The sequence below is a fragment of the Melanerpes formicivorus genome, unplaced genomic scaffold, assembly GCF_026170545.1.
Source record: "Melanerpes formicivorus ecotype bairdi unplaced genomic scaffold, bMelFor1.0.p_v2 SCAF_1, whole genome shotgun sequence".
NCBI classification, from domain to species: Eukaryota; Metazoa; Chordata; class Aves; order Piciformes; family Picidae; genus Melanerpes; species Melanerpes formicivorus.
In genome coordinates this window covers 17,886,885-17,910,413 of record NW_027142353.1, presented here as the reverse complement: position 1 = coordinate 17,910,413, position 23,529 = coordinate 17,886,885, and the positions used below count along the sequence as shown (strand labels likewise).

At 40.2% G+C, this 23,529-nt stretch overlaps 1 protein-coding gene across 6 annotated transcripts in view; it reads left to right on the top strand.

Moving 5' to 3' along the window:
* FARP1 (FERM, ARH/RhoGEF and pleckstrin domain protein 1) overlaps positions 1 to 23,529 on the top strand; it is a 249,282-nt gene that overhangs the window by 187,148 nt on the left and 38,605 nt on the right. For 4 of the 6 annotated variants that reach the window (XM_068166691.1, XM_068166776.1, XM_068167003.1 and 1 more), the window contains exons 7-13: positions 264 to 378; positions 1,520 to 1,667; positions 3,785 to 3,880; positions 4,296 to 4,459; positions 6,036 to 6,104; positions 8,576 to 8,651; positions 10,823 to 11,063. In XM_068166691.1, coding sequence (XP_068022792.1) covers positions 264 to 378; positions 1,520 to 1,667; positions 3,785 to 3,880; positions 4,296 to 4,459; positions 6,036 to 6,104; positions 8,576 to 8,651; positions 10,823 to 11,063 — 909 coding nt within the window. The remainder of the gene's footprint in view (positions 1 to 263; positions 379 to 1,519; positions 1,668 to 3,784; positions 3,881 to 4,295; positions 4,460 to 6,035; positions 6,105 to 8,575; positions 8,652 to 10,822; positions 11,064 to 23,529) is intronic. The other 2 variants (XM_068166920.1, XM_068166853.1) reach the window with 1 other exon arrangement.

The following is a 23,529-nucleotide window of genomic DNA, read 5'->3' as shown; positions in this document are numbered from 1 at the left end:
ATTTGTTCAGTTGACATCCAACAACTGCTTACTGGGTTGTGGTGAAGGGAGGAATCCTTGGACTTCTTGCATATCATATAGTAAGAGGAGAAGGGAGGAATGAGTGAAAGATGACACAGTGGGGGCCATGAAACCATGGCACAGCTTGCAGGAAACTTATTTGCTTCTCTGCCTTCTTCCCAGCCGTCTGCACCTTTTAGGTTACCCAAATAATTAATGTGCAACATCATGTTTTAATAGACTTTTCTTAAAATTCTTCATAGCTGAGATTGGCGATTTTGATGAAACCATAGATCGTGAGCACCTAGCCAAGAACAAATATATACCTCAACAAGAAGCTCTAGAAGACAAAATCATGGAATTTCACCGTAACCATGTGTAAGACTTCTTTGTTCTTGTCGTTGGCCTTCTTTCCCTTCAGAGTAATTCTAACTGTAAATATATCCTAGATCATAAGATTTGGACTTCTGAGTTTCTCAACAAATGTTCAAGCCTATGAATTTCCTGAAGGTACTCCTGCCTTTCTCCTGTTACTCTAAGAAAGTGTTCAAAGAGCAATTGATTTTGATACTCATTCAAGCATGCTATTATTTTACAGTCTTATTTCATACAAAATGCTTCACTGCTGATTTTATGCATGCAGGTATGATTGCAAATGATAACTGATTAGTCAGGCACTTCTGACAGCAGACTTTTTGAATTCAAGGACATCAAATGTTACCTTTTCATCCTACCATGCTGTACTTACAGAGGGGTGAAGAAGGTGTTCAGTGATAGTTTTAAGAAAAGCACAAAGTGCTTGCAGAATTAGGGATTTGTGGGAATAGGATTCAAGAAGATGCCAATTGGTATGCTAAGGCCTGGAAAAAAAGTCCTAGTAAGAAGATGGTTAAAAGAATTATAAATAAGGTATAAAAAGGTGGGGGGGAATTTGCTGTCAAGAACACTTCAAGACTTGAACAGTTTCAATTTGAGCTACATCGAATTAAATACGAGTGCCAGGGAATTCTATAGCAGTAATTACCAAGACTTTTGCATAATTGCATCATGATTAATTTAGTGCTCATGAGTTCCCAACATTTATATTAAGGCTTTCATGTCTTCTGTTTTACTTCATTTTGGCATGGCATTCACTTCTAGAATGAACAATGTCCTTACATGCTTCTACTTATAGTATTTTTTAGGAAAACAGCATGTTTTTCCAATGGAAAATACAGAGTTAGTGAATTCTGTTCAGTTAGTGGCTCAAAACCTAGCTATATCAAGTGTCTCAGAACTGGAGCAATGGAAATTTCTAATAGACTGTAAAATGTGTGATTTCTTTGATAATGATTTAGACTGAGATAAAGTTGATGTTCAAACTGGTATAAATCTGGAGACATAGGAAAAACAGAGATACTGTATGTCTGGCAAGTTTCAGTCTTTTTGATGTAACATCTCTTTGTTCTCCAGAGGACCTGTTGATCTGTATTAAAAAGGTGTGAAGAATTTGTGTGTCTTCTCTGTCTTATTTCTCAAGGGGACAGACACCAGCAGAGTCCGACTTCCAGCTTTTGGAGATTGCCCGTCGACTGGAGATGTATGGAATACGCTTGCATCCAGCTAAGGACAGGGAAGGGACAAAAATCAACCTGGCTGTTGCTAACACAGGCATTCTGGTGTTTCAGGTTAGAGCTGCTCAGGACATGACTTTGTGCTTCAGAAAGCGGAGAGATTTCTTAGAGCAATAAGAATTAATAACCTCAGCTATGTCTAGAAGAATTCAGTTGGAAAAATTCAGGAGTTTCCAGATTTTTTGTAACAATGACTGTTTAAGAACTGCTTTTATAGCTGCATTAGGCCCTTCACTTCTGGGGACTCTTATCTTAATTGCATGCACAGGGTAGCAATTCATCTGCAGCCACAATGTGCTCTTCAAGATGCAAACTGATACAGGCCACGTTTTGCAAGCTGGGCATACTGACACCTCCTGCTATATAGGAGCAGGTAGGTCTTGCAGGCATGGTGCCTACAAAATGGGTGTGAATCAGGGACAAATAAAACAACAGACAACTGAGTACATGGAGAAGGATGCGGGTAGTGAATGTGAGCTCCCTGTAGCATTGCTTTGCCAGAGTTTTTACAATTTACACAACCAACCTTGGCCATTCTAACTTTGCTAAATGCATGAATCTTGTTTCTTTAAAAGATCCTGTTAGGGGTTTAGGCCCAGACAGCAGCCAAGCCACATGCAGCTGCTCACACAACTGCTCTCCCTATCCGCTGGTGAGTTGGGAAAAAAAGTCACGACAAAAAGGCAAAACCTCATGGGTTGAGATATGGAGAATTTAATAGAACAGGATAAAGAAAGAAAAAAATAATCAGGACTAATGACATTGTAGGTAAAAGTGAGCAATACCAAATCCTGTACTGACCTTGATGGCTCAGCCTGCCTGATCCTACATTTAATGCCATGCTGCTGCTGTCTGCTCAAAACACTCCTCCCTACCCTGACAGGCCCTCCTTATATATGGCAGGCATGATGTCAGTATGGTATCAAATACCCCATTGTTTGGTACTGCTGCCTGTCTTCACTGTGGTCTCTCCCAGCTTCTGGGCAGGGACAGAATAATTAAACCTTTTCTGACAAACCCAGGACAGATCCAAAGTTTCTTCTATTTCTTGCCTCTTCCCTCCTTCAAGCATTTCATAGTGCAAGAGCCTTAAGTTCATCTCTTTGGTTTTGGATATAAATGATAGAAACTGAAATATGAAGATGTCATTAGACATTCATGCACAAACAGTACTCAGACTTATTTTGAAGCCTGCCATTTATTTATAAATCAGTGCCAGTGCTGCTGAGTATTCTAAGGGAGATTATGTCATTCTCAGACAGCAGGTCGACTTAGCAGAGATCGTCATGCTGTCACTACTCCTACATCAGTCTGGTGCTGGCACCCAAATCAGCATAGGTTTCTGCATTTAACAATCCTCTAGTATCTCTCTGAAAGCTCTGTGCTGTGAGAATGCTTCTATTAAAGTCTTTACTGAACAAACTGGTGTAATGAATCTTTTAAAAAATGCTTTCAATACCTTCCAAGAGATTAAGAACAAGTCTCTTCTAGAGAACTCTAGAAAGGGAGGAGAGGCTAATGATGCTGCAATTGGGAATTGTAGTATTTTGGAGGTAATTTTTCTCAGGGTTTCTAGTTGCTTTATTTTTGTGGAAGGCATATTGTTACTCTTCAGAGACAAGTAATTTATTTGGGTCCCTTGCTCCCTATGAAAGGTCAAAATCATCCCAGTATTTTGTACTTTGAATACAAAACTTTCAGTTGCTGTATTGTTTTTTCCCATAGTTAAGTAGACAAAGAGGAAGGAAATGACCCCATCAATGTGAGGTGATGCATTCTGTGTCTGGATTCTCTGCATTCTATGTTGCTGTTGGAAAGAGGAGGAGGCAGCTCTGAGGGGGTGGCTTTGTCCACTGAAGATCTGAGTCTGTATAGTGGAACAAAATAGCATCATGCAAGCAAAAGCTAGGACACTGTTTTGTGCAGTAGTACTGGATCAAATACTATCCATTCAACTCAATGTACCTAGTCCTGTATATATACAAGAGTTTAGGCAGAAGTACCTGCTTTTAGTCATAGCACCAGGTGTGCTTATGGTTTGCATTATCAGAAATGCTGTAATCTCAAGCAAAATGTATAGATTATTAATTTATTACAAGCTTTCTTTAGTGGCTTAGATTTCTCCATTCAGGTCTGGAATGCTTAAACTCTGCTGGTTTTTTTCTCTGTAGGGTCATACCAAGATCAATGCCTTCAACTGGGCTAAGGTTCGAAAGCTGAGCTTCAAGAGGAAACGCTTTCTTATAAAACTACGGCCTGACGTGAATGTAAGTCCTTGTCAGGAATTGATGAAGTTGACAAAATGTTATTTGGTAAATTTCTACTCACAGATCAAACAAAGGGAACATAAACCAAATGCCACAGTGTCATCTTCTGGCTGTGACTCTAGTACTGTATCATCAGTTCTTAAGTTGCAGCATGCAAACCACCCCTTCTTGTTAGTATTAAGACCATCGTTTTATCTCTGTCATGATTATCAACAAAAGGAAATTAGAGTAGTAACTCTGATACTGCAAGACAGATCAGTAATGTCTCAAAAGTGGCAAGGGGCCTGTTAAGCCTGAAAGGACAATGAGTTGGAAAAGCTTTTTTTTCCTGTAACACAGTGCGTGCTTTATTAATGGATCTTTGTAACATATGTTGCTTGTTTGCTTACATCACAAATGCCATCTCAATTTTCAGAGTTCATTCCAGGACACCTTGGAATTCCTTATGGCCAGTCGAGATTTTTGCAAGTCTTTCTGGAAGATATGTGTGGAGCATCATGCTTTTTTCAGGCTTTTTGAGGAACCTAAACCAAAGCCCAAACCCGTTCTTTTTTCTAGAGGTTCATCATTTAGGTTCAGGTAAGACCTGCATTCTTCTTTCCACCTTATGGCCTCCTCATTTCAAAGTCACATCCAAGATAATCTAGGATTAAATCTATTATTTCCAGCTCCCCTTTTTAAAGTTGTAGTTAGCTCTTTTATAATTTCCATGGCATCTGCTCAGCCTACATTAATTTTATAGTAGCTTTTACAACATAGATTTCTGAAAGTAAGACAGAAAGTAGCTGGGTTCCAGATGATTTCACATAAGAAAATCCATCTGTGTCCTAAGCAACACTAGCTAGAAGTTTTTTGGCACTCTTTGGATCCTCTGCTTCTAAGATTGGATTGTTCCTCTGTCTCAGAGATTTTTATTTTCACTGCATGTCCCTTTGGTAAATTCATCCTATGCAGTTAAAAGCCAAGGCTTGTCTGTATGCTTACAAAGGATTTATGTGAGGTGACCACTTATGCCAAGACCAGGTCTACCCAAGATATTGTTAGAGCTGTAGAAAACTTTTTAATTGTTGAGGGTGTTTGTGGTTTGTTTTTTTCTTACACTGGCAAAAGCCTCATTGTAGATATTATACTGTGCATGTCAGGGGGAAATCCTTTTATTCATAGTTTGTTTTGTTTGCAAAGGTGATACAAGCTGAACAGCCAGAAGCTGTCTTTGCTGAGATAAACTATACAGTCTAGTTACCTTGCAGAAGAACATAGTAGATATGGCCATTCTAACTCCCTTCCCACTTTGTTTCCTGCCTGCAAAGTAAATTAACTGAGATGAAAGGACCTGTGTTAGGGTAAACAAGGTCTAACTTGTTAAGTTTCTGCCTGAGCAAATAGCAGAGCATAGGTGCTTTCAACTTATCTCCTGGTTTGGAGAGCAGTTTTGGCTACCTTCATTCACTGTGATCTGTGCTACATACATTTAGTAACTTTTTCCAGGCCTTGTGGTAATTCAGTTAGTTGAAAACTTCTAATGAACGGGAAATATTTGGTTCTCTGTTGAGCCTTTTTGAGGCATAGGTTTACTCAGTTCCCCTTGGAGATTGTAACTTTTCACAGCAGAAATTGTTGTGCTCTTCCAGTACTTTTTCACAGTCTGTAGCAGAAGGGGAGAAGGATTTCCAACGTAAATCTCTACAGAAAATCTATGTATTTGTAGTTGACGTGTTTAATAATAGGAACTGAGCCATGAAATGTATTTAAGTGGTTTTCATCTTGGTTCCAGGGTTTGCTGATAAGGCTGGAATTTAACTCAAAAGGATTCAAGGATATTTTTTGTTCATGACAGGAAAACATAAACCCTGCTTTGGTTTCTATTGTGGTGACTTCCCAGTAATGTAGTGCCCTATAAAGTGCACACATCTGAATTCAGGCAGTTCTGGAATGGCATCAAAAAGTGGTTCCATAGCAAAAGAGGCTAGTAACAAGCAAACTTACTAAAATGTTTGTGTGTCTGACCAGGTCCCCTTCCTTATACTTTTAAATGAGTTTCTGCTGATAGTGACAAATACTCTTCTTGTTACTGAGACTTCTATAAGCCACATACGTGTTTATGATGATTAGGTACTATAGTGTATTAAATATTTGAACTGTGATTTTCTTCCAGTGGTCGGACTCAGAAGCAAGTTCTTGACTACGTTAAAGAAGGAGGGCACAAAAAGGTGCAGTTTGAAAGGTGAGAGAAAATAAATCAACTATCCAAATATTGTAATCAAAGGAAAGTAAGGATTTCCAGTAAGTTATAATCTAAGATCTTGGCACTCTGTAATAGGTTAAACCCTGAGAAGAGGTTAGCCTGTCTGTCTCTCCCAACACAGAACTGAGGGAAAAACAACACACAAAGCAATTCCGGGTTGAGACAAAGAGACTGAGATAAGAGTTTAATATAAATAAGACAACATAAATGCAATTACCTTAGCCTATTTGCAGAAAAAGCACAGCAGAAAGCCAGCAAGGTAAAAAACCCAAGCCAGGGAGCTACTCCCCCATCCCTCCCTGTCATGCTGCCATCACAGTGCAAGAGAGCCAACACCTAAACTCCGGAACTCAAAGCAGCAACCAGAATAGGAAGCCTCTCATGTTACAACCTGAACTTCAAGCCCCACAATACTTTGTTCCAGCTGGCACTTTCATTTTGAAGAGGGCATGAGGCAGGATGGTTTTGAATAACAGCAGGAAAGGTTCCACTTAACCCATAACACAGTGGTCCAATCAAAAAATTCTTTCTTTGATAGTTTGACAATTTATCACTTGTATAATATCCCCTTGGTCCTGAATCATAGAATCAGTAAAGTTGGAAAATAACTCAAGAGATTGTCCAGTCCAACCTATCACCCAACATCTCATGACTAACTAAACCATGGCTTCAAGTGCCACATCCAATCCTCTTTTGAACAACTTCAGGGATGGTGACTCCACCACCTCCCCAGGCAGCACATTCTAATGGTCAATAACTCTTTCTGTGAAGAACTTTCTCCTCACCTCGAGCCTAAACGTCCCCTGGCACAGCTTGAGACTGTGTCCTCTTGTTCTGGTGCTGGTTGCCTGGGAGAAGAGACCAACTCCCATGTGGCTACAACCTCCCTTCAGGGAGCTGTAGACAGCAATGAGATCTCCCCTGAGCCTCCTTTTCTCCAAGCTAAACAACCCCAGCTCCCTCAGCCTCTCCTCACAGGGCTTGTGCTCAAGACCTTTCACCAGCCTTGTTGCCCTTCTCTGGACACATTCAAGTGTCTCAATGTCCTTCTTAAACTAGGGGGCCAGAACTGGACACAGTACACAAGGTGTGGCCTAACCAGTGCTGAGCAGTGCTGAACAGGGGCAGAATGAATTCCCTGCTCCTGGTGGCCATGCTATTCCTGATGCAGTCCAGGATGCCATCGACCCTCTTGGCCACCTGAGCACACTCATGTTCAGCTGGCTGTCAATCAGTACCCTCAGGTCCCTTTCTGCCTGGCCGCTCTTCAGCCACTACAACCCCAGCCTGTAGCACTGCATGTGGTTGTTGTGACCAAAGTGCAGCACCCGGCACTTGCACTTGTTAAATGCCATAATGTTGGACTCTGCCCATCTGTCCAGCCTGTCAAGGTCCCTCTGCATAGTCCTTCTACCCTCTAACAGATCATCACCTGCTCCAAACTTGGTGTCGTCTACAATCTTACTAATGGTGGACTCAATCCCCTCATCCAGGTCATCAATAAAGATATTAAAGAGCATGGGGTCCAGCCCTGACCCCTGGGGATGACACCATTCACCATCACTCTCTGGGTTTGGCCCTCCGGCCAGTTCCTAACCCAGCACAGAGTGCTGCTGTCCAAGCCACGGGCTGACAGCATGGCCAGGAGTTTGCTGTGGGGGATGGTGTCTAAGGCCTTGCTGAAGTCCAGGTAGACTACATCCACAGCCTTCCCCACATCCACCAGGCCGTCACCTGATCCTAGAAGGAGATCAGGTTGGTCAGGCAGGACCTGCCCTTCCTAAATCCGTGTTGGCTAGGCCTGATCCCTTGGCTGTCCTGCAGGTGCACTGTGATTGACCCCAATGTTTTGGTGGAAGTTGACATAACCTATAGTTAACTTAAAATCAATAGTCTTCAATCTGTTTTTCAGCAGTGAGTGTGCGACCATCACAGGTAACTTCCTCCCGTATTCATTTGCACTCTCTATGGTGGGATGTGGTTAATGTGTGTGAACAGACTTACCTCACAACAGAACTGAAAATTCACCAGGAATGGGTATAACCAGCTTCGAGGGGGAGAGGGTCTCTGGGGAGAACTTAAACTTGCTGAAGCCTGTTCTATCTGAACTGCCCATATTGCTGATGGTGGGCTGAAAATAATGGTCAAAATACCACAAAGACTGTGACAGTAGTTCATTGCTTATGACCCACGTTCTGGTGCCAGACCACTTTTGTTTCAGCGCCTCTTCGTTTTCTTACAATGCTCTGTTTGCAACACGTAGCGCATTTAAATTTTACAGAAAGGTGAAATGTTAATCTGTTTTGCAGCAAACTTTTATAAAAGCTGCTATTAAAAGGTTTTGTTTTAAAGAAGGCATGTCTCTTGATCCCTATTCATGAAAAAAACAGAACAAACAAACCAAACCAAACTGAAATGGCTTCTTATGGTGTCTTTTGTTTTATCTTCAGGAAACACAGCAAGATTCATTCCATCAGGAGTCTGACTGCACAGCCTTCAGAACAGCGTACAGAGGTGCCAAAACAAGTCAGTGATATTGATGAAACCCTGGATCATGCCTTTTAAACTTTTCTTTTTAGAGTACCCTCCATTAACTGCTGCTTTGAAATTCTAGGAGCATAGTTTTCTACTCACATTACATTAACTAGGAGCCCAGGAGCCCTGGGTGTTGTAAATTTTAGGTTCTGCAAGTAGAACAAGTTGATTTCCACCATGGCATAGCATTGCTTCCAGACAGCCAGAGAAATGTAAATAGTGAGCTTGTCTGAGCTGTACTAAGGACCATCTGAAAAATTGCAAGCCACAGTGTTACTGCTGGGGGTCCTAGGATGTTACTGTTTATTGCATCTAGGAAAATTCTCTTCCTTCACTGGGGAGTCTTATTTGCCCATGCCCATGTTTTTGTCCTATTAACTAGGGAACAGAAGAATTACTTCCTCAGAAAAATGACAGCTCTGGATTTTAAGCCAGTATCTTTGGTAGATACCTAATATGTTTGGTTTATGTTAATACCAGTTATGTGTTTGCAAATCACAAGGTTACGGCAGCTGCATGTTCCCTGGTCCAGTTAGTAATAAGGCTGAGCATGTATTCACTACAGCCACCTACGTAAATGCACATACTCAATATATATACAAATACATACACAGCCAGCCACGCAGGTAAACACAAACACAGAACAACACTCCCACAGGTGCAAGCAGTGCCAGTGGCCTAAGGCTGTTCCACTCTGATCAGGATGAAAGTTCATTAGTGAAAAAAATGTATACACATGTACAATATGGATTTTTCCTGCAACTGCTCTTAGACACTCAGCCCATCCAGTAGTGGGCATCTGGATCCCCAGGTCTCCCAGTGGATGGTACCTGGACTTACAAGCCCCCAAGGCTCACAGCCCTGCTCCAATTGCTAATACTCTGATCTACAGAAACAGGCACACACACACACTATGGGTTCCTCCAGTAATTCATCTAATACACTGTCCAGTACCTGACACTTGGATCCTCTGGTTCCCAGTTCTGTCATGCACAGAGACACATGTGCAGTAGTGTCTCTCCAATAGCTGGTACAGATGTAGGACACTGCCAGCAATTGACCTTCAGGCCCCACGGTTATTTCCAGTGTCTAGACTGACCTATTGCTGCTCTAGTACTTGGCTCCCAACTCTCTTACCCTACTCATCAATTAGTTCAGTTTAATGTTTGCTTGCAATTATACATTAACCTAACCACCCAACCAATATGCATGTTCCCTGGTCTCTTCAGCTGGTGGCATCCCAGACACACCCAGACCACAGGCTGAGATGGCTGTCCTGGAACAGCTCCCAGAGGACCTGTTAGAGAGCTTAATTTTCCTGGCAACATTATTTGGGTTCCTCCACCTGCCAGTTTTTCTCTGTGCTCATCCATTTTTGTGAAGGCAAACCTTTAATCACAGGTTAGGTAGAGCTTAATGACAAGAGCAGGCTGCTAGGTTAATATATTTAAGAGCACTACCTAAACCTTCAGCTTCCTTTTATTGTTTCCTTTTGATATCCACAGGCTCTCTCATTTCTGCAAATCTAAGAACTTCAGAGAATTCTGTTATAAATGCAGCCCATTTCAAATATCTTTTAGCATTTTAATATTGCTAAGACAAACACAGGTAGATGGAGCATAGCTACTGGGCAGATTTGACATACTTCTGTGTGGAGAAATGCCAGCCCATGAATTAGTGGCAGGTATGCTCCAGGGATTGAATGTTGAGTGCTCAGAAGCCCCACACTTGGCTTTTTTAGTGTATATAAGTAGGCTGTGGACAATTTGTCTTATCTTTTCTTCCACCTTCTTAAAATAATGCAAAGAGGTTGTTCTTAAGTGTTGATGGCTGCCTTAGGGCATGGAAGCAGCTCAAATAACCATTTTAAATATCACCACATTTTGTCTGCTTTCTCTTCCCTTGCTTAGCTTCTATATTTTTCTGTTCTTCAAGATCAGAGATCTCTTCTTTTTTTTTTTCTTAATTCTAATTCATTTGGAAGCTCAGGTTACCTCTTCTGCCTTCAAGAAACCCCTATGTAGCTGCAGATGCAGTGCAAATTCTGGTGTGTAATTACATGTAGCCTTTTTCCTCTGATTCCCTTCCCTCCCAAACCTCTCCCCTTCCACCCCTCCCTCCCCCTTTGTCTCCCCTTTGTCTTCCCTCTTTTATCTTTCCAGAGCTCTAGCTTGGCCCATGGAGATGACAATGATACTGCAGCAGTACAGAGTTGTCGACATGGAAAGGAATCAAAAGCTTCCACAGAAGACACTGGACAGCACAAGAGTCCTTCCTTGAAGAAGAGCCCAAAGGAAGTCAAAAAGGTGGATGGAGCAGTGGTCTCAACAGTGGAGGAAGAAGAGGAGGCTGCTAAGGACAGGATGCAGCAGAACAGACCTCAATCCCAGCAACCAAGCACAGGTCCAGCTTCCAGGGCTGCTCATGGCAGCAGCACCTCCATTCCTTTCATTGACTGCAGTGATGTAGATAGCGAGTATGATCTCCTCAGAGGACAAATAACCCGGTCATATTCCCAAACAAATGACAATTATGAGGGTGATCTGACCAGTGGTGCCTATATTCAATACAGAGATGAAAATCGCAACAGAACTAGATATAGGGATTCATCAGCTTCTCTAAAGTCTTCCCAATATCTCTCAGAAGAGTACCTTGATGATAACCCAGCTAATGTCTCCTTCTACACTGGGGGAAGCCCCAGGATGCCAAGGCACAGCTCATTGGTTGATGAAATGTTTAGAGGGCCAGGGAGCCGTAGTCCACTGGCCACTCCATTGCCTCCCAGTAGCAAAGGGTCAAGCCCTAACATGAGCCTGAGTAGAACTGGCTCTCAGGGCTATGTCTCAGAAAATGGGAATGAATGCAGGGTGAGGACTGGGGAAGAGGATAGCCATGCCAGTAGCTGCCATGGCTATTGCAGATATTCTCCAGGTTCTCAACGGTCTCATGCACAGAAAATCCAGAATCTCTGCAATAAATCTGCTACAGATCCATTTATTTTAAGTCAAATATCCTCCACACCTGGGCAGGAATATAAATCAGAGAGATACTGTAAAGGAGGTGGGGTGACTAAGATGTCCTCTCCAGAAGGCAAGGTGATGCCCAATGGTATGCCAGTTGGGACACAGTCAAAGCAGAGCCCAGTCATGCAGTCACTTCATGCCAGTGGTGTGATGGATCACATGGCTGCAATCCAGATGATGGAGGGCTCCACCAGCAGTGGGACAGAATCTAGTGATTCTGACTCAGAAATCATTAACCCCTTCACTCACCCCCTGGTGTTTGGAAATCCCATTGTGCTGAGTTCCTCTCCCATGCCTAGAAATAAGTACTCCTTTGGAAGCCTTCAGCTTGAGGATGAGGTAGAGGAGGATGTGTCTGTTGGCCTCAGTGACGAAGATGGTATGCAGGTCTTCAGCTGCTAGAGACTGGGGGATATGAAACCAGTGGATACTGTGATTGTTCGTTAGAGTGATTGCATCTTCTGCTGCTCATGAAGAGTGGCTGGTACTTATTTCAGCACATGAACTATTTCAAATGTTGTTGTACTGAGCAGCCAGAGGGGAAGGATGCTAGAAATACAATAATAAGACTAAGTCTCAGTGGAGTTTAACAGTAATGCATCTCCTCTGAAAGGCAGGAGGAGAGAAAAATTATTACTGAGCTAGGTACATTTGTACAACTTTATGCACTCACCTGTTCTTTGTATGAAATCATATTGTGGGCATATACATTGTAGCTTCTTTGACACTTGACTAGTTATTTCAACAAAGCAAACAAAAATGAAATTAAGTAGATACCTTGTGCTTTTTTGTATGTATATTACAACCTCTTGGGTTTTTTTCCTCTCATATAAAGAGAGCAACTTATGAGTGCCTCAGCAGATTTAGGGGGGAAAAAATAAATTTACAGCCAAATTACTGAAATCTGGAGTTATGCTGGAAAATCTTTTTGTAGCAAGAATGTATTTGGTCTACTCATCTTCATAACCCATTTCATAAATTTAACTGATGACCTGAGGATGCAAATTAGACAAGGCATGCATAACTATGACAGTATTGGCCTTTTTTTTCCTTTTTTTTTTCAGTGAATTCAACAGGCTGATTTGATCATGGAGACTTTAGAACTCCAGACTCTTGCTTAGGCAAGAAAGAGAACAAAACAAAAATACAGTTCAAATGAAAAAAAAAAACTTAGATTGAAACAGCTCTAATGAAGAGTAGTAGGAGAATTACTTGCAAGGCAATCCTTTCTATCCTTTATCAGTGTGGCATGAAGATTAATTACAAGAGATTTTTTTCCCCCCTATTCTTTCAGTGGAATTATTGTGGAGACATCAAAGTTGTGGGTGATTTTTGTTGGGGGGTTTAGAGATGGTAGCTGTTTAATTTTATTTTTTGCTTTGATCATGGAAAATCTTTTATCTGTACAGGACCCAATTAGTCTGTCACAGGCTATTTTTTTGGTAGTGTCACCTCATGAATCTTTCATCCCCTGACACAGAGAATGACGAGACTGTGGTCCAGGCTGATTGTCTTCTGTACTGTACATAGAGTAGTGAGATTTGGGCAGATTTGCAGGAGGACAGAGATTATTTCTTTGTAAACTTCCTTTTCCCAGGCTAAAAGTATTGAGAATTGAGGTTCTATCCTAATAAAATCTGATTCTGGTTTTTCAGACCTAATTAAGAAAATCCAGATGAAAGGTGTCCTGTATGAAAAGTGTCCTGCAGTCATTAGAGCTGAGAGATAAGATGTGCTCTTTAACACTGGCCTTAATTTTAACTTTTATATATTCCTCTTGTGGGGGAAGGGAACTGAATCTGAGAGTTTTTAGCGATGAACAGCAGCATTGACAGTACTGCAGGTCACTTGCAGCTATCTGCATCATGCAGTATGTGCATGCAGCAATGATGAATCCACCCACCTAAGTAAGTTACAGGACTTTGTAAATCTAGACAATATAACATTTTTAAGATTGTTTTTACAAAAATAATGAAATTAGTCTTTTTAAGATTTTTCTAATGCCTTGGTCTATGCACACTTTTAACAGAATTTAATCTGAGTGAAGGATATTTTAAAAGATACCTACAGTAGTTAGGCATGTCTTGTTATATACTTTACTTCTTTTGCAGTAAATATAAGTTTATGTGTAAATATAAGTTTTAACCTGCTCATCTCCTTTAGTGTGTCAATTTTCTTACAGATTAGATACCTCGTTTTTTAATAGGAATAATTTAAAGCATCTCTTTAGACAGTGAAATATTTGGTCACAGGGAACACCCCTGTAGTTTAAAACATGAATCTAGAAACAGTGAGATTGATAACTAGGGAAAAGCTTGCTTGTTTATTATTCTAAAAGAAGGTGGTTTGTGTTTTGGATTTAGAATAGGTGTGAAGTAATTGCCTTGAACTTCTCAATATTTAAGGTGAAACATAAGTAGTTGAAGCTTGCTCTAGCAGATAGCGTGAGCATGGGGAGTGGGTGCATGAGTCTCCTTTTAATTCTTTTTGCTGCCTGTGCAGCAAAAGTACCAGTAGTTATGTTATGCAGTAAAGTAATAGCAAACTGGACAGATTCATTAATTGCTTTGTAGAATTAGAGTTCAAGTAATGGGTTTGCAACAGAAGGAGTTGCAGTTGTTTCTACTACTTAAGAAAATGGAATAGATTTCATGTCGTTTGGATTTAAGTGAATATAAAATTTTATAAGTGGTGTTTAATACTTTGCATCCTTTCAGATACTGTTTTCAGGCTTGATTTCTTCTCTCATATGCCTAAGATAATGGATATATAATTTTATAAGAACTGATCTGCTGGTAGCTGGAGTTAGTGTACTTGCTAATACAATATCTCAACAGCTTTTGTTTTCCCTTTTGAGTGTTGTCCTCAAAAATGAAATGCGATGATTTTTCTTAGACTGTTTTCTGACAGATGGCATTTTTTCAATTTCAAATGTTTAAGTGACTGTCATTTTAACATGTGGAATTTTTCCAGTTTGAAGGAATAAAGTTAGTCAATTGCATGGGAAATAATGTCATTTAGGATTAATCATTTTTGCAGCATTCTTGTGCCACTGAAATTCCATTTAATATCAGTAGACAAGCATTTAATTAAAAACAGTCAGTGAGCCAAATTCCTCCACCAGACATGTGGTTCATATCTGACCACTTGCCAAGAATGGTAAGTGAGGGAGCAGTTTTAAACTGATATTTCCACATAGGATCAGGTCCCTTAGAATTAATCTGCAAGTTTGTTGCTGTGGGACAAACACAGAAAGACCTTGCAGGAAAGAATGGAAACCTTCAGGGCAAGAATGCAGATGAGATGAGATGGGGGAATTCCTGTTCTGGTTCACAAGCACACGTGGGAAGAGGAGCCTGTCAGTTCAAGTTAGCCATTGCAAGCATTGATTAATGTACATCCACTTATGAACAGCAGTGGTCTAAGCATACCCGTGTCTCAAGGTAGTAATAACAGAGGTAGTTGTAGTCTAAAAGGTTTGATTCTGCCACCAATTTCAGTAGATTTTGGAGTGTTGGTGATGGTGCTTCTAATTAGCTATTCTAAATTTTTTATTTACAATAATGAAAGTTTAAATCTCATTAAGTGCCCAGATATACTTAGGCAGTTGCTACAAAGGAGGCAACTGATTCCCAGCAAGATCAAGCAGCTACATCTGCTCTGAATGAATAGTCCTAAGCCTCACATCTCTTTCCAGAGGATGTGTAGGGAGCCTCTTCTTGGACTATCCAGACAGCTTATTACTGTGATGAACCTGCTCTGTCTATTGAGTTGGGTGGATATGGAGACTGTTTGCAAAAGCAGTTTAGTGTCTTGTCTCCCAGAAACATGCAGATGTAGTTAGTCTATGGATAGAAGCACTCTGATTCTTTCCTTGCTATTCCAAGTACTTGACAACATTCAGTCATCTTCTACAATGACAGCAGAGAAGTAATGTCAGACAATTTTAAGTATTCTCAGCTCAGCAGCAGCTCAAACTTGCTATATCTTGTAGGGATCTTCTCCTTGAGTAATTTTTTTTGTATCAGCCTTTCCTCAAATATAGTTTCCTTGGTTACTTGGGATATAAAATTTGGGAATATATTTGGCTCGTTGAAGGAAACATGGACAGTGGCAAGTTGATGTAGGAGCCTACATAGCATGCAGACATGGAGTTTTGAATAATGGGTATCTGAATGGCTTGAACTTCACTGGTTTTTGGTTTAAGTCCATATCCCCTAGGAACATATTCCTTATGCATGACAGAGAGGGGTGTTCTTTGAAGGAGATTTGCACCCCATCACTGGGGTTGTCTCAAAGCAGCCATAGCACATAGTCCTGCCTAACAGGTACTGTCCCATTAACCATTGTAGTGCACACTAAATATAAATTATGCCAAAGAGAACCTGGAAAAGTCTGTAACAGAAAAAGTCAACATGTAACTGAAAGCTTTTAGGTTTGTTGTGTTTGTATGTACATTATGTAATCTATAAGGAGCTGAGGTCAGTTAGAAAGTAGATGGATGAGTACAATGAAATAATTGCTTGTTAATAATTTGAAAAATTAATCTACCAGTTTCCTTCAAGATTAGAGGGCAGGCATGCCATGGGCTGCCCAGGGAGGTGGTGGAGTCACCATCATTGGGGGTGTTTAGGAGGAGACTTGATGGGGTGCTTGGTGCCATGGTTTAGTTGATTAGATGGTGTTGGATGATGGGTTGGATGCGATGATCTTGAAGGTCTCTTCCAACCTGGTCTATTTTATTCTGTTCTGTTCTGTTCATTAGACAGAATTTTCTCAACACAGCAGCATTAGCAATACTGATTAGAACTTAGCAAAGAGTGAAAAAATAATGCTTTGTTTATATAATTTATATTCAATTAGCGTCAATTGTGGCTATTTGTGAAACAGTTCTTCAAGAGAAGAAAGGATGTCTGACCTATGAATTCTGTCAAATACCGTTTGTTTAGCTAGTCCCATTTGTCATAATGAGCCATTAGACTGCTGTCAGAAGTGACTTGAGAATTAAATTTTAATTACAGCCACTTTGCTTCCGATCATGAAAAACAAATTAACAATCAGAGTTTTTCGTGACTTTCACACATGTATGAAGGAGTTGGGCATCACTTACCTTTGGGCACAAGGATGTGTGAAGCACTGTAGGTCCACCTCATTTAGCAAAGTGGTTGTTACCAGCTGGAAAGAGCAGTGACTGTGAAGGAAAGAAGTTCCATGTTTGGGCATGTATAAAGTGAAGGAAACCGAAGTCACTTTTAGTCTTTCAACAATGCTTCTCTCTCTGAATGCTGTAGTTTCTTAAGGCAGCTTCTCTACGTTTTAATGCATCTCTTCCTTCTCCGTTTAGAGGATCAGTCCTTTTCTCTATACCAAATAAAAGAGATCCTAAATATATGAAGGAAATTGAATTTTCTGGAAATATTTTTAATATATACACCTTTTTTTGTTAACTGCTGTCAGACACAGGTGGTAGGAGAGCAGTTCTTTTGTCAGAAACCCAGCTGCTTGTTGATGTCTCCTATTTGATGATGATGGTTTGGGGGTTTCTGATATTAAGTGACTGGTGGACAATATTAACATCAGGAGTGATTAGGAGCAAACTCTGGTTTCATTCAGGCTACATATGAAAAAGCTTTTGCCCATGTTCTCAGGTTCTAAAAAGGAAGGGCATTTAAATCCTTGGAGACTAAAATTGACAAAAATATTTACAGTTTTATTCAACAGCTTTTATAGTTGCTAAAATATGCCTAGACAAGGGCACATATCTTATTTACTTATTTATAAGAGAAATAAACGTCGTGAAGCATGTGGGTCTTAAACTAAGGCACCTTCTGTGTTCCCCACTATGATTAGGCTGTGTGGTGCCATTGATCTCTTAAGATGCGTAACTTCTATTTAAAAATCAAAGGTATCCCATGAATAAAAAGCCTAGTTTGAGTGGTGTGTAGCAGCTCTCTTTATTTTGTTGTCTGTTCTAATTTTGTGTTCTCTGAAGATTGTGTAGAATAAGCTTGGTTTATGTTGTTTATTACTACAAGCAGTGAGCACTTTCTTTTAAATGTTACCAGAACTGGAAAGCTGTGTGCCTGGCTGAGCTGTGTTTTCACAGGCATGTTTTTCACAAGCATGAGTATAAATAACCAGTAAAGGGGGTAAAGGCCTTAGGATCATAGATTTGTGTGACATCATGATAAATAGCTCTAGAATGATTACAGTTTTGAGGTGTAATTTTTACTGTTGAGTTTTTGGTAAAATTTTGGCTTGACACAACCATAAAAAATCTGCAGTTCCTACTGATAAAAATTATCTCTAAAGCAGTCTCTGATCGAACATGGTTGAAGGAAAATGAATGCTTTCTGATTCAAGAGCTTTCAGGCTCGTTAAAATCAGATGCTTTCTTTAAAATGCTGCCAATCCTATTTTGAGAAGAAAATGTGTTCTTGCCTTTGATTTACTGCAAGATTAGAAGTAGGTCTCACTGTTTAGTTCAGTGAATGTTAGAGCTCAGGCCTGTTGCTTTTCCATGAAGCACTTAAAAATCCTTGACCAGCCGAATCCTTGTTTTTCCTCTTTCCTGCTAAAAAACCCACCTGGACCCACTAACAAAAGTTCCTGAGCTTGGCAATGTTTTGCTTACCCAGCCCTTTCCTGATTTCTGTGTGTGCACATGCATAGATTTTTAAAATAAATCTCAATAGTCAAAAAGAATTTTTAAAATGAAAAATGCTGGGGACTTCATTCTCATTTTTGTCATTTGTTTAATACTGTTTAAAGAGAAACATTTTTTGTTTCATTGTATGCACTGTTTTGTCAGCATGTACCTCTCTGGGAGAAAAAGCCTTTTCAATGTCTTTCCTCAAAGCATGGTGTATCTTCTGTTCCTTGCATTGTTCAGAGCACTGTCTCAATGTCCTTTTACTGCAAAAATACCTATTTGTATTGGGAATACCTAATTCCTCTTATTACAGTGATCCTGTCTCATAGAGCACTCCTGACCTCAGAGTTGGAAAAAAAAAACCACTAGGTTGAGTCTCAAGTTGAGAAACCACACCATGCTGAGGATCAGAAGAATGGAGGGAGGGGGGAAGGTCTGTTTTCCGGGGTATTTGGGCTCCACTGAGTATGATCAGCATTGCCCTTCATTTCCTAATGAATGCTGCACCCAACTATGAGCAAGTGCATCTGATGGAGCTTGTAAGCAGGATCACTGCAGTTTTGGGGAAATGTCTTGTTGAAATGGACAGTATCTGTGGCAAAGCTTACATGGGGGGTGAATGTTTCAATTTTATTATAGCACTGTGTCATAGTGGTTTAAAGACAAACAAAAGCAAACCAACCCCAACCCTGGGTACTGCAAGGAATTGTTCTATAGGTTGCTCTATTTCTGTCTGGAAAGATCAAGGCTAGACAAAGGACTGATGCCCAGTGACCTTGTATTCTTCAGGGAGTAGTGTTCACTCTTTGTTCTTAAGATGCGAGTGTACCCTGATGTAGGCCAACAGCAGTTACTGTCTGATTTCTCACTCACCACTGTCTAATACTGCAGTATACCAATACAGCATGGACCTTTACCAGCTGGAGAGGTTGCTGGCTACTAAACCAACACCAAGCTTGATAAGACTATAAGCATGTCAAGCCATTTAACTGTGTATGCATGGAATTTTATTTATTTATTATTTTTAATTTCACTTGTACCTGAAGGCTTTTACTCATTCTAACTGGTATTTTGCTGTAAAACTGTCACTGGTTTATTGTTCTGTCCATTTGCTGACTGATGCTTTGTCCTAAATATGAGGAAATTGGTTCAAACACCTGTCACTCCTGCTATGGGAATGCATTTTGAAACTGTGAAGTCTAATCAGACCTTTCCCCCTGTCATATTGCTCTTCAAGCCAGGCAGAGATATTGGTGATATGTGACATGGGATCTCTCCTTAAGCTGTTTTTAATTCCTGTTCCTCCTCAGATTCTTTGGTGCTGCATTCAGGGATGTTTGTACATAGATTTATGGTTGATGCATAAGTATTTTTCAAGATCTTTAATTCTATATCTATCACTTCAGTTTGTCTTGTTTAGTGGGGAAGAGAAGTGCAGCTTGATGAACTGGCCCTCTCAAGCTTTTGTGGAAATCAGTGAAGCTTTCATGGAAGTCAGTGGGATTTTTTTCTTGCATTGAGGGAGAGCAGAGCAGAATCTCCATCCGTAATCGGTGTAGCTCTGTTTAGTCCACAGGGATGGACACAGTTATTAGACCTTTCTCCAGTCTAAGGTACTTCAGTCATTGGCAAAGTGCATATGAAAACTCCTGACACTTCATCTGGTGCTATCTGTCCCCTATGCCATTTTGTACTATGCATCTTTCTCTGACCCAGACTTGTAGGCAGAAGCTGGGGGTATGCAACCACTGTGACTATAGAAAATTAAGCTAGAGCTGTGTGGTCACAGCAACAGCAACTCTGTCAAATACTTTCTTTCTAAAAAGCCTTCATGAGAGGTATGCTCAGTAATGCAAACGACAAAGGGGAACATTTTGGGTTTCATCTACCAGACTAGAGATAAGAAAACACTCTTCTGCCCTAAAAGAAGAAAAACTAGGATCTGGATTCCACAGACTCCAGAACAAGCTGTGGAGCAGGCATAAGAGAGAATAAGCCCTGCAACATTGATATCAAGAAAGGTACTTTTGTGGCTCTTCATACATTTTAATTTCTAATAATACACCTATAAACCTTGAGAACAATATCACTCTTGACAGTTGTGAGCATAATAGCTGTACACAAAGCTTTGTAGCAGACCTTCAGTCGTCTTCAGTAATGGCTGATGTTTCTCCCCAGTTTCCATAACAGCCATTTTCACTTTTCAGTACTTCCCAAAGGATCATATCCAGGAGCATCCTAACACTGCTGTACTCTTCCTTGCTGTTAAAACAATGTGTAGGGAGGGTAACTGTTTCTTTTGAAGTAGATGCAGAACACTGAATGGCCTGAGCTTGTTCAGTGATTTCAATAGAAAAGGAATAGAAAAGGAGTATCTTCAGGATACATTGAGTCTCATTTGTCTTCCTCAAAAAAGGGCAGCTCTCCCATGTTAGGTTAAAGTCTCTGATCAAGGCTTTCAGATCATGTTATGCTGTCTATGTAGTCAAAAGAGGCAGCAGGCAGTTTAGCTTGACTGATTTGAATTAACCTCTGGGAGATACTTTCTTCATCAGCTGAAAAGTACTGAATTGAACTGCTTTTTTCCTGGTACTAGCCAAGTTTTAAACCAATATCACTCTAGCCAGCCCAAGGCCTCTGTAGGCATCAACCTTGGCATCAGTCCTTATGGGTTAACATCTGTGCATTGAGAGGAGCCTAGAGTGAAGCAGATGCTGCTGGTGGGATGGCTTACATCTGGCCAGTCAAACACAGAGCCCAGCTGTACTGGGCACCCATAGCTTGCCAGTACTCCCCTGTATTCTTACCACCAAATTGCAGCACAAAGCTGTAACATGTGTCTCAATAGTAGTACAGCTATTGAGTATTTTATTTTAGCCACTGGCTTCATTTTGCTTAGCATGTGGAGCATATATGTTGGTGGGGAGTGATCTGAGACATATAAAGCTAGAATGGTAATCCATAGTTTCATGACCTGTGGCCATGTAAGATGCAATTGCAGTTTCATAGAGTTTTTTTTTGTTTTTCAAGTTAGATTTCAATCAAGGTTTACGTTTGCTGTCACCTTCCCTACTGCAACAACTTTCCCTGATGTTGGGAAAGTAAACTGGCTTGGTGCAACTAAGAACCACTCCAGGTATTTTAGCATTAAAGGGCTAATCTGGCACATTGTGGTAAAGTGCACTCTCATTATTTGCCACTGTCATCAACCTGTGTTCATTTCCTTTAAACCCAAGCTCAGAAAAGAAGCACGTGCTTAATTCATATTCACTCCATCACAAATATAGTTTTGTGTGTGCTTAAGAAATCCTTCGATAAACATCCTTTTATACTTGAGTCTTGTTTCATATGCATTTAGCTGGCTGCATTACATCTGAAAGATGACACAAGTCTGAATCTAAATAAAAATGAGCAAAGACAATTCTGTGTTACCAGCCACAAACCTTTTGGGCCTCCAATGTGCTGTGCAGCACCACTTGATATCTGGCAACTGACACACTGCTAATTGCCTGTCTGTCAATGAATCCTTTAGGGTAAAATGTGAGACAATTTCAGTACCTTGTAAACAAGATTGCTTTTTCCTCTTCTGCTTCTGTTTATATTCTGCAGTATATAGTTGGTGAGTACAGCCTGTATGAATATACTGTTCTGTGGCAGGAGGTCAGATGAAACACTGAGGAAAGACCATTTGGTTATTACAGGTTATGTGTTCCTCACCTCCAGGGAAGAAAGTCACTCTGCAGCATTGTCATGACCCATCAGCATGACACATGTCCTGATTGATGGGCAATGGGAGAGAAAAGAACTTCCATTTTCATTTCCTCATGACAGGCTTACTTTCTCACAGCAGAACAAGTTTCTTCCCTGCCTTTACCAGAACAACATCCAATGTGCTGATCTTAATGGCTGTGTGGATTGTAATTAGGCCCCATCATTTTGAGGCCCTTTTTAAATATAGCCACTTTCTTATACCTGATTTTAATTTTCCACTTATTCAATATATTGGCAGATGGAGTCTAACTGAGCTCTTGCTCATAGGTGGTGGAGATTGGATTTGGTCACTGCTTATGTGCACGTTATACCAAAAAGGCAGATGTAGCATTTCAACTTGCTGCAAAATAACTTTGCGAATGTCAGTGATGTATTGATGTGTAAGTCTTTAATCGATGGGAGGTACACTCAATGCTGTGAGCCACCAGGCACATTTTCTTGTGGTACTATCCATAACACTCTCCTCAAATCAAGTCTTCCAAGTGTAGGTTAGGAAGTATTTTTAATTCATTGTCTGCTGGGTATTTTATAGTTTGCAACACTTGAGTTGTACTGATAAAAAAACCTGGTACATCAGAAGTTAGATCTAGGTTTACAAATAAGTGAGTAGCTGTGTCAATATATCTATCTATCTGTCACAGATAGGTGCTATTTAACTTCTAGACTACAATGCCTGTGAACTTCGCACAGAGGTGCAAATCATTTATTCACTGTCATATGACAGGCATAGTGCCAGAACTTGTTTCCACGTTTGAGGTGAAATCACTTTTCTTATGTCTTTTGTAATGTAGAGTGAAGTACTTTTAACCTTACAACCTTGCTATTAATCTGTTTCACTATTTCTCAATGATGAATTCAAGTTCTTTTGAAAACACTGTGTACAGTTGTGTGCTAGTGTCAATAAAATTGACATTTGTGTAACAAGCTGTGGCATTTTCTCAAATCTTACTGAACATTGATTTAGTGTGAAACTGTTGGTAAATCCCTTCTTGCTAGCTGTAATAATACCTTCATTTCAGACAAATACTGCTATGACTTTATAATAGGCTACATAACTGTGTCACAATTACATAAACTGATAACTGTATTGTTGGGGTTTTTTTATTCTTTTTTTTTTTTCCCTTCTCTTTTAAAGGAATTACATATAAACATGAACTGGTTTGGAACTGGAAAACATTACTGTTCTAGCAATAAATCTTGAGTTATTCCAGAAAATAAATAGGTTTAACTGATGGCCTAATTATATTTATTGGTGCCTGTATTTACTGCAGTATCTCAGCTGTGCTGTAGCAACAGGAACACTTGCCTATCACAATCTAGGGAGGACAGAAACCTGTGATAGTAAAATGTATTTGACCTTAATTATATACAGCAATGTATATGTTTGAATCCTAGACAGCCTATTACCTCTGGTAATCAAGAG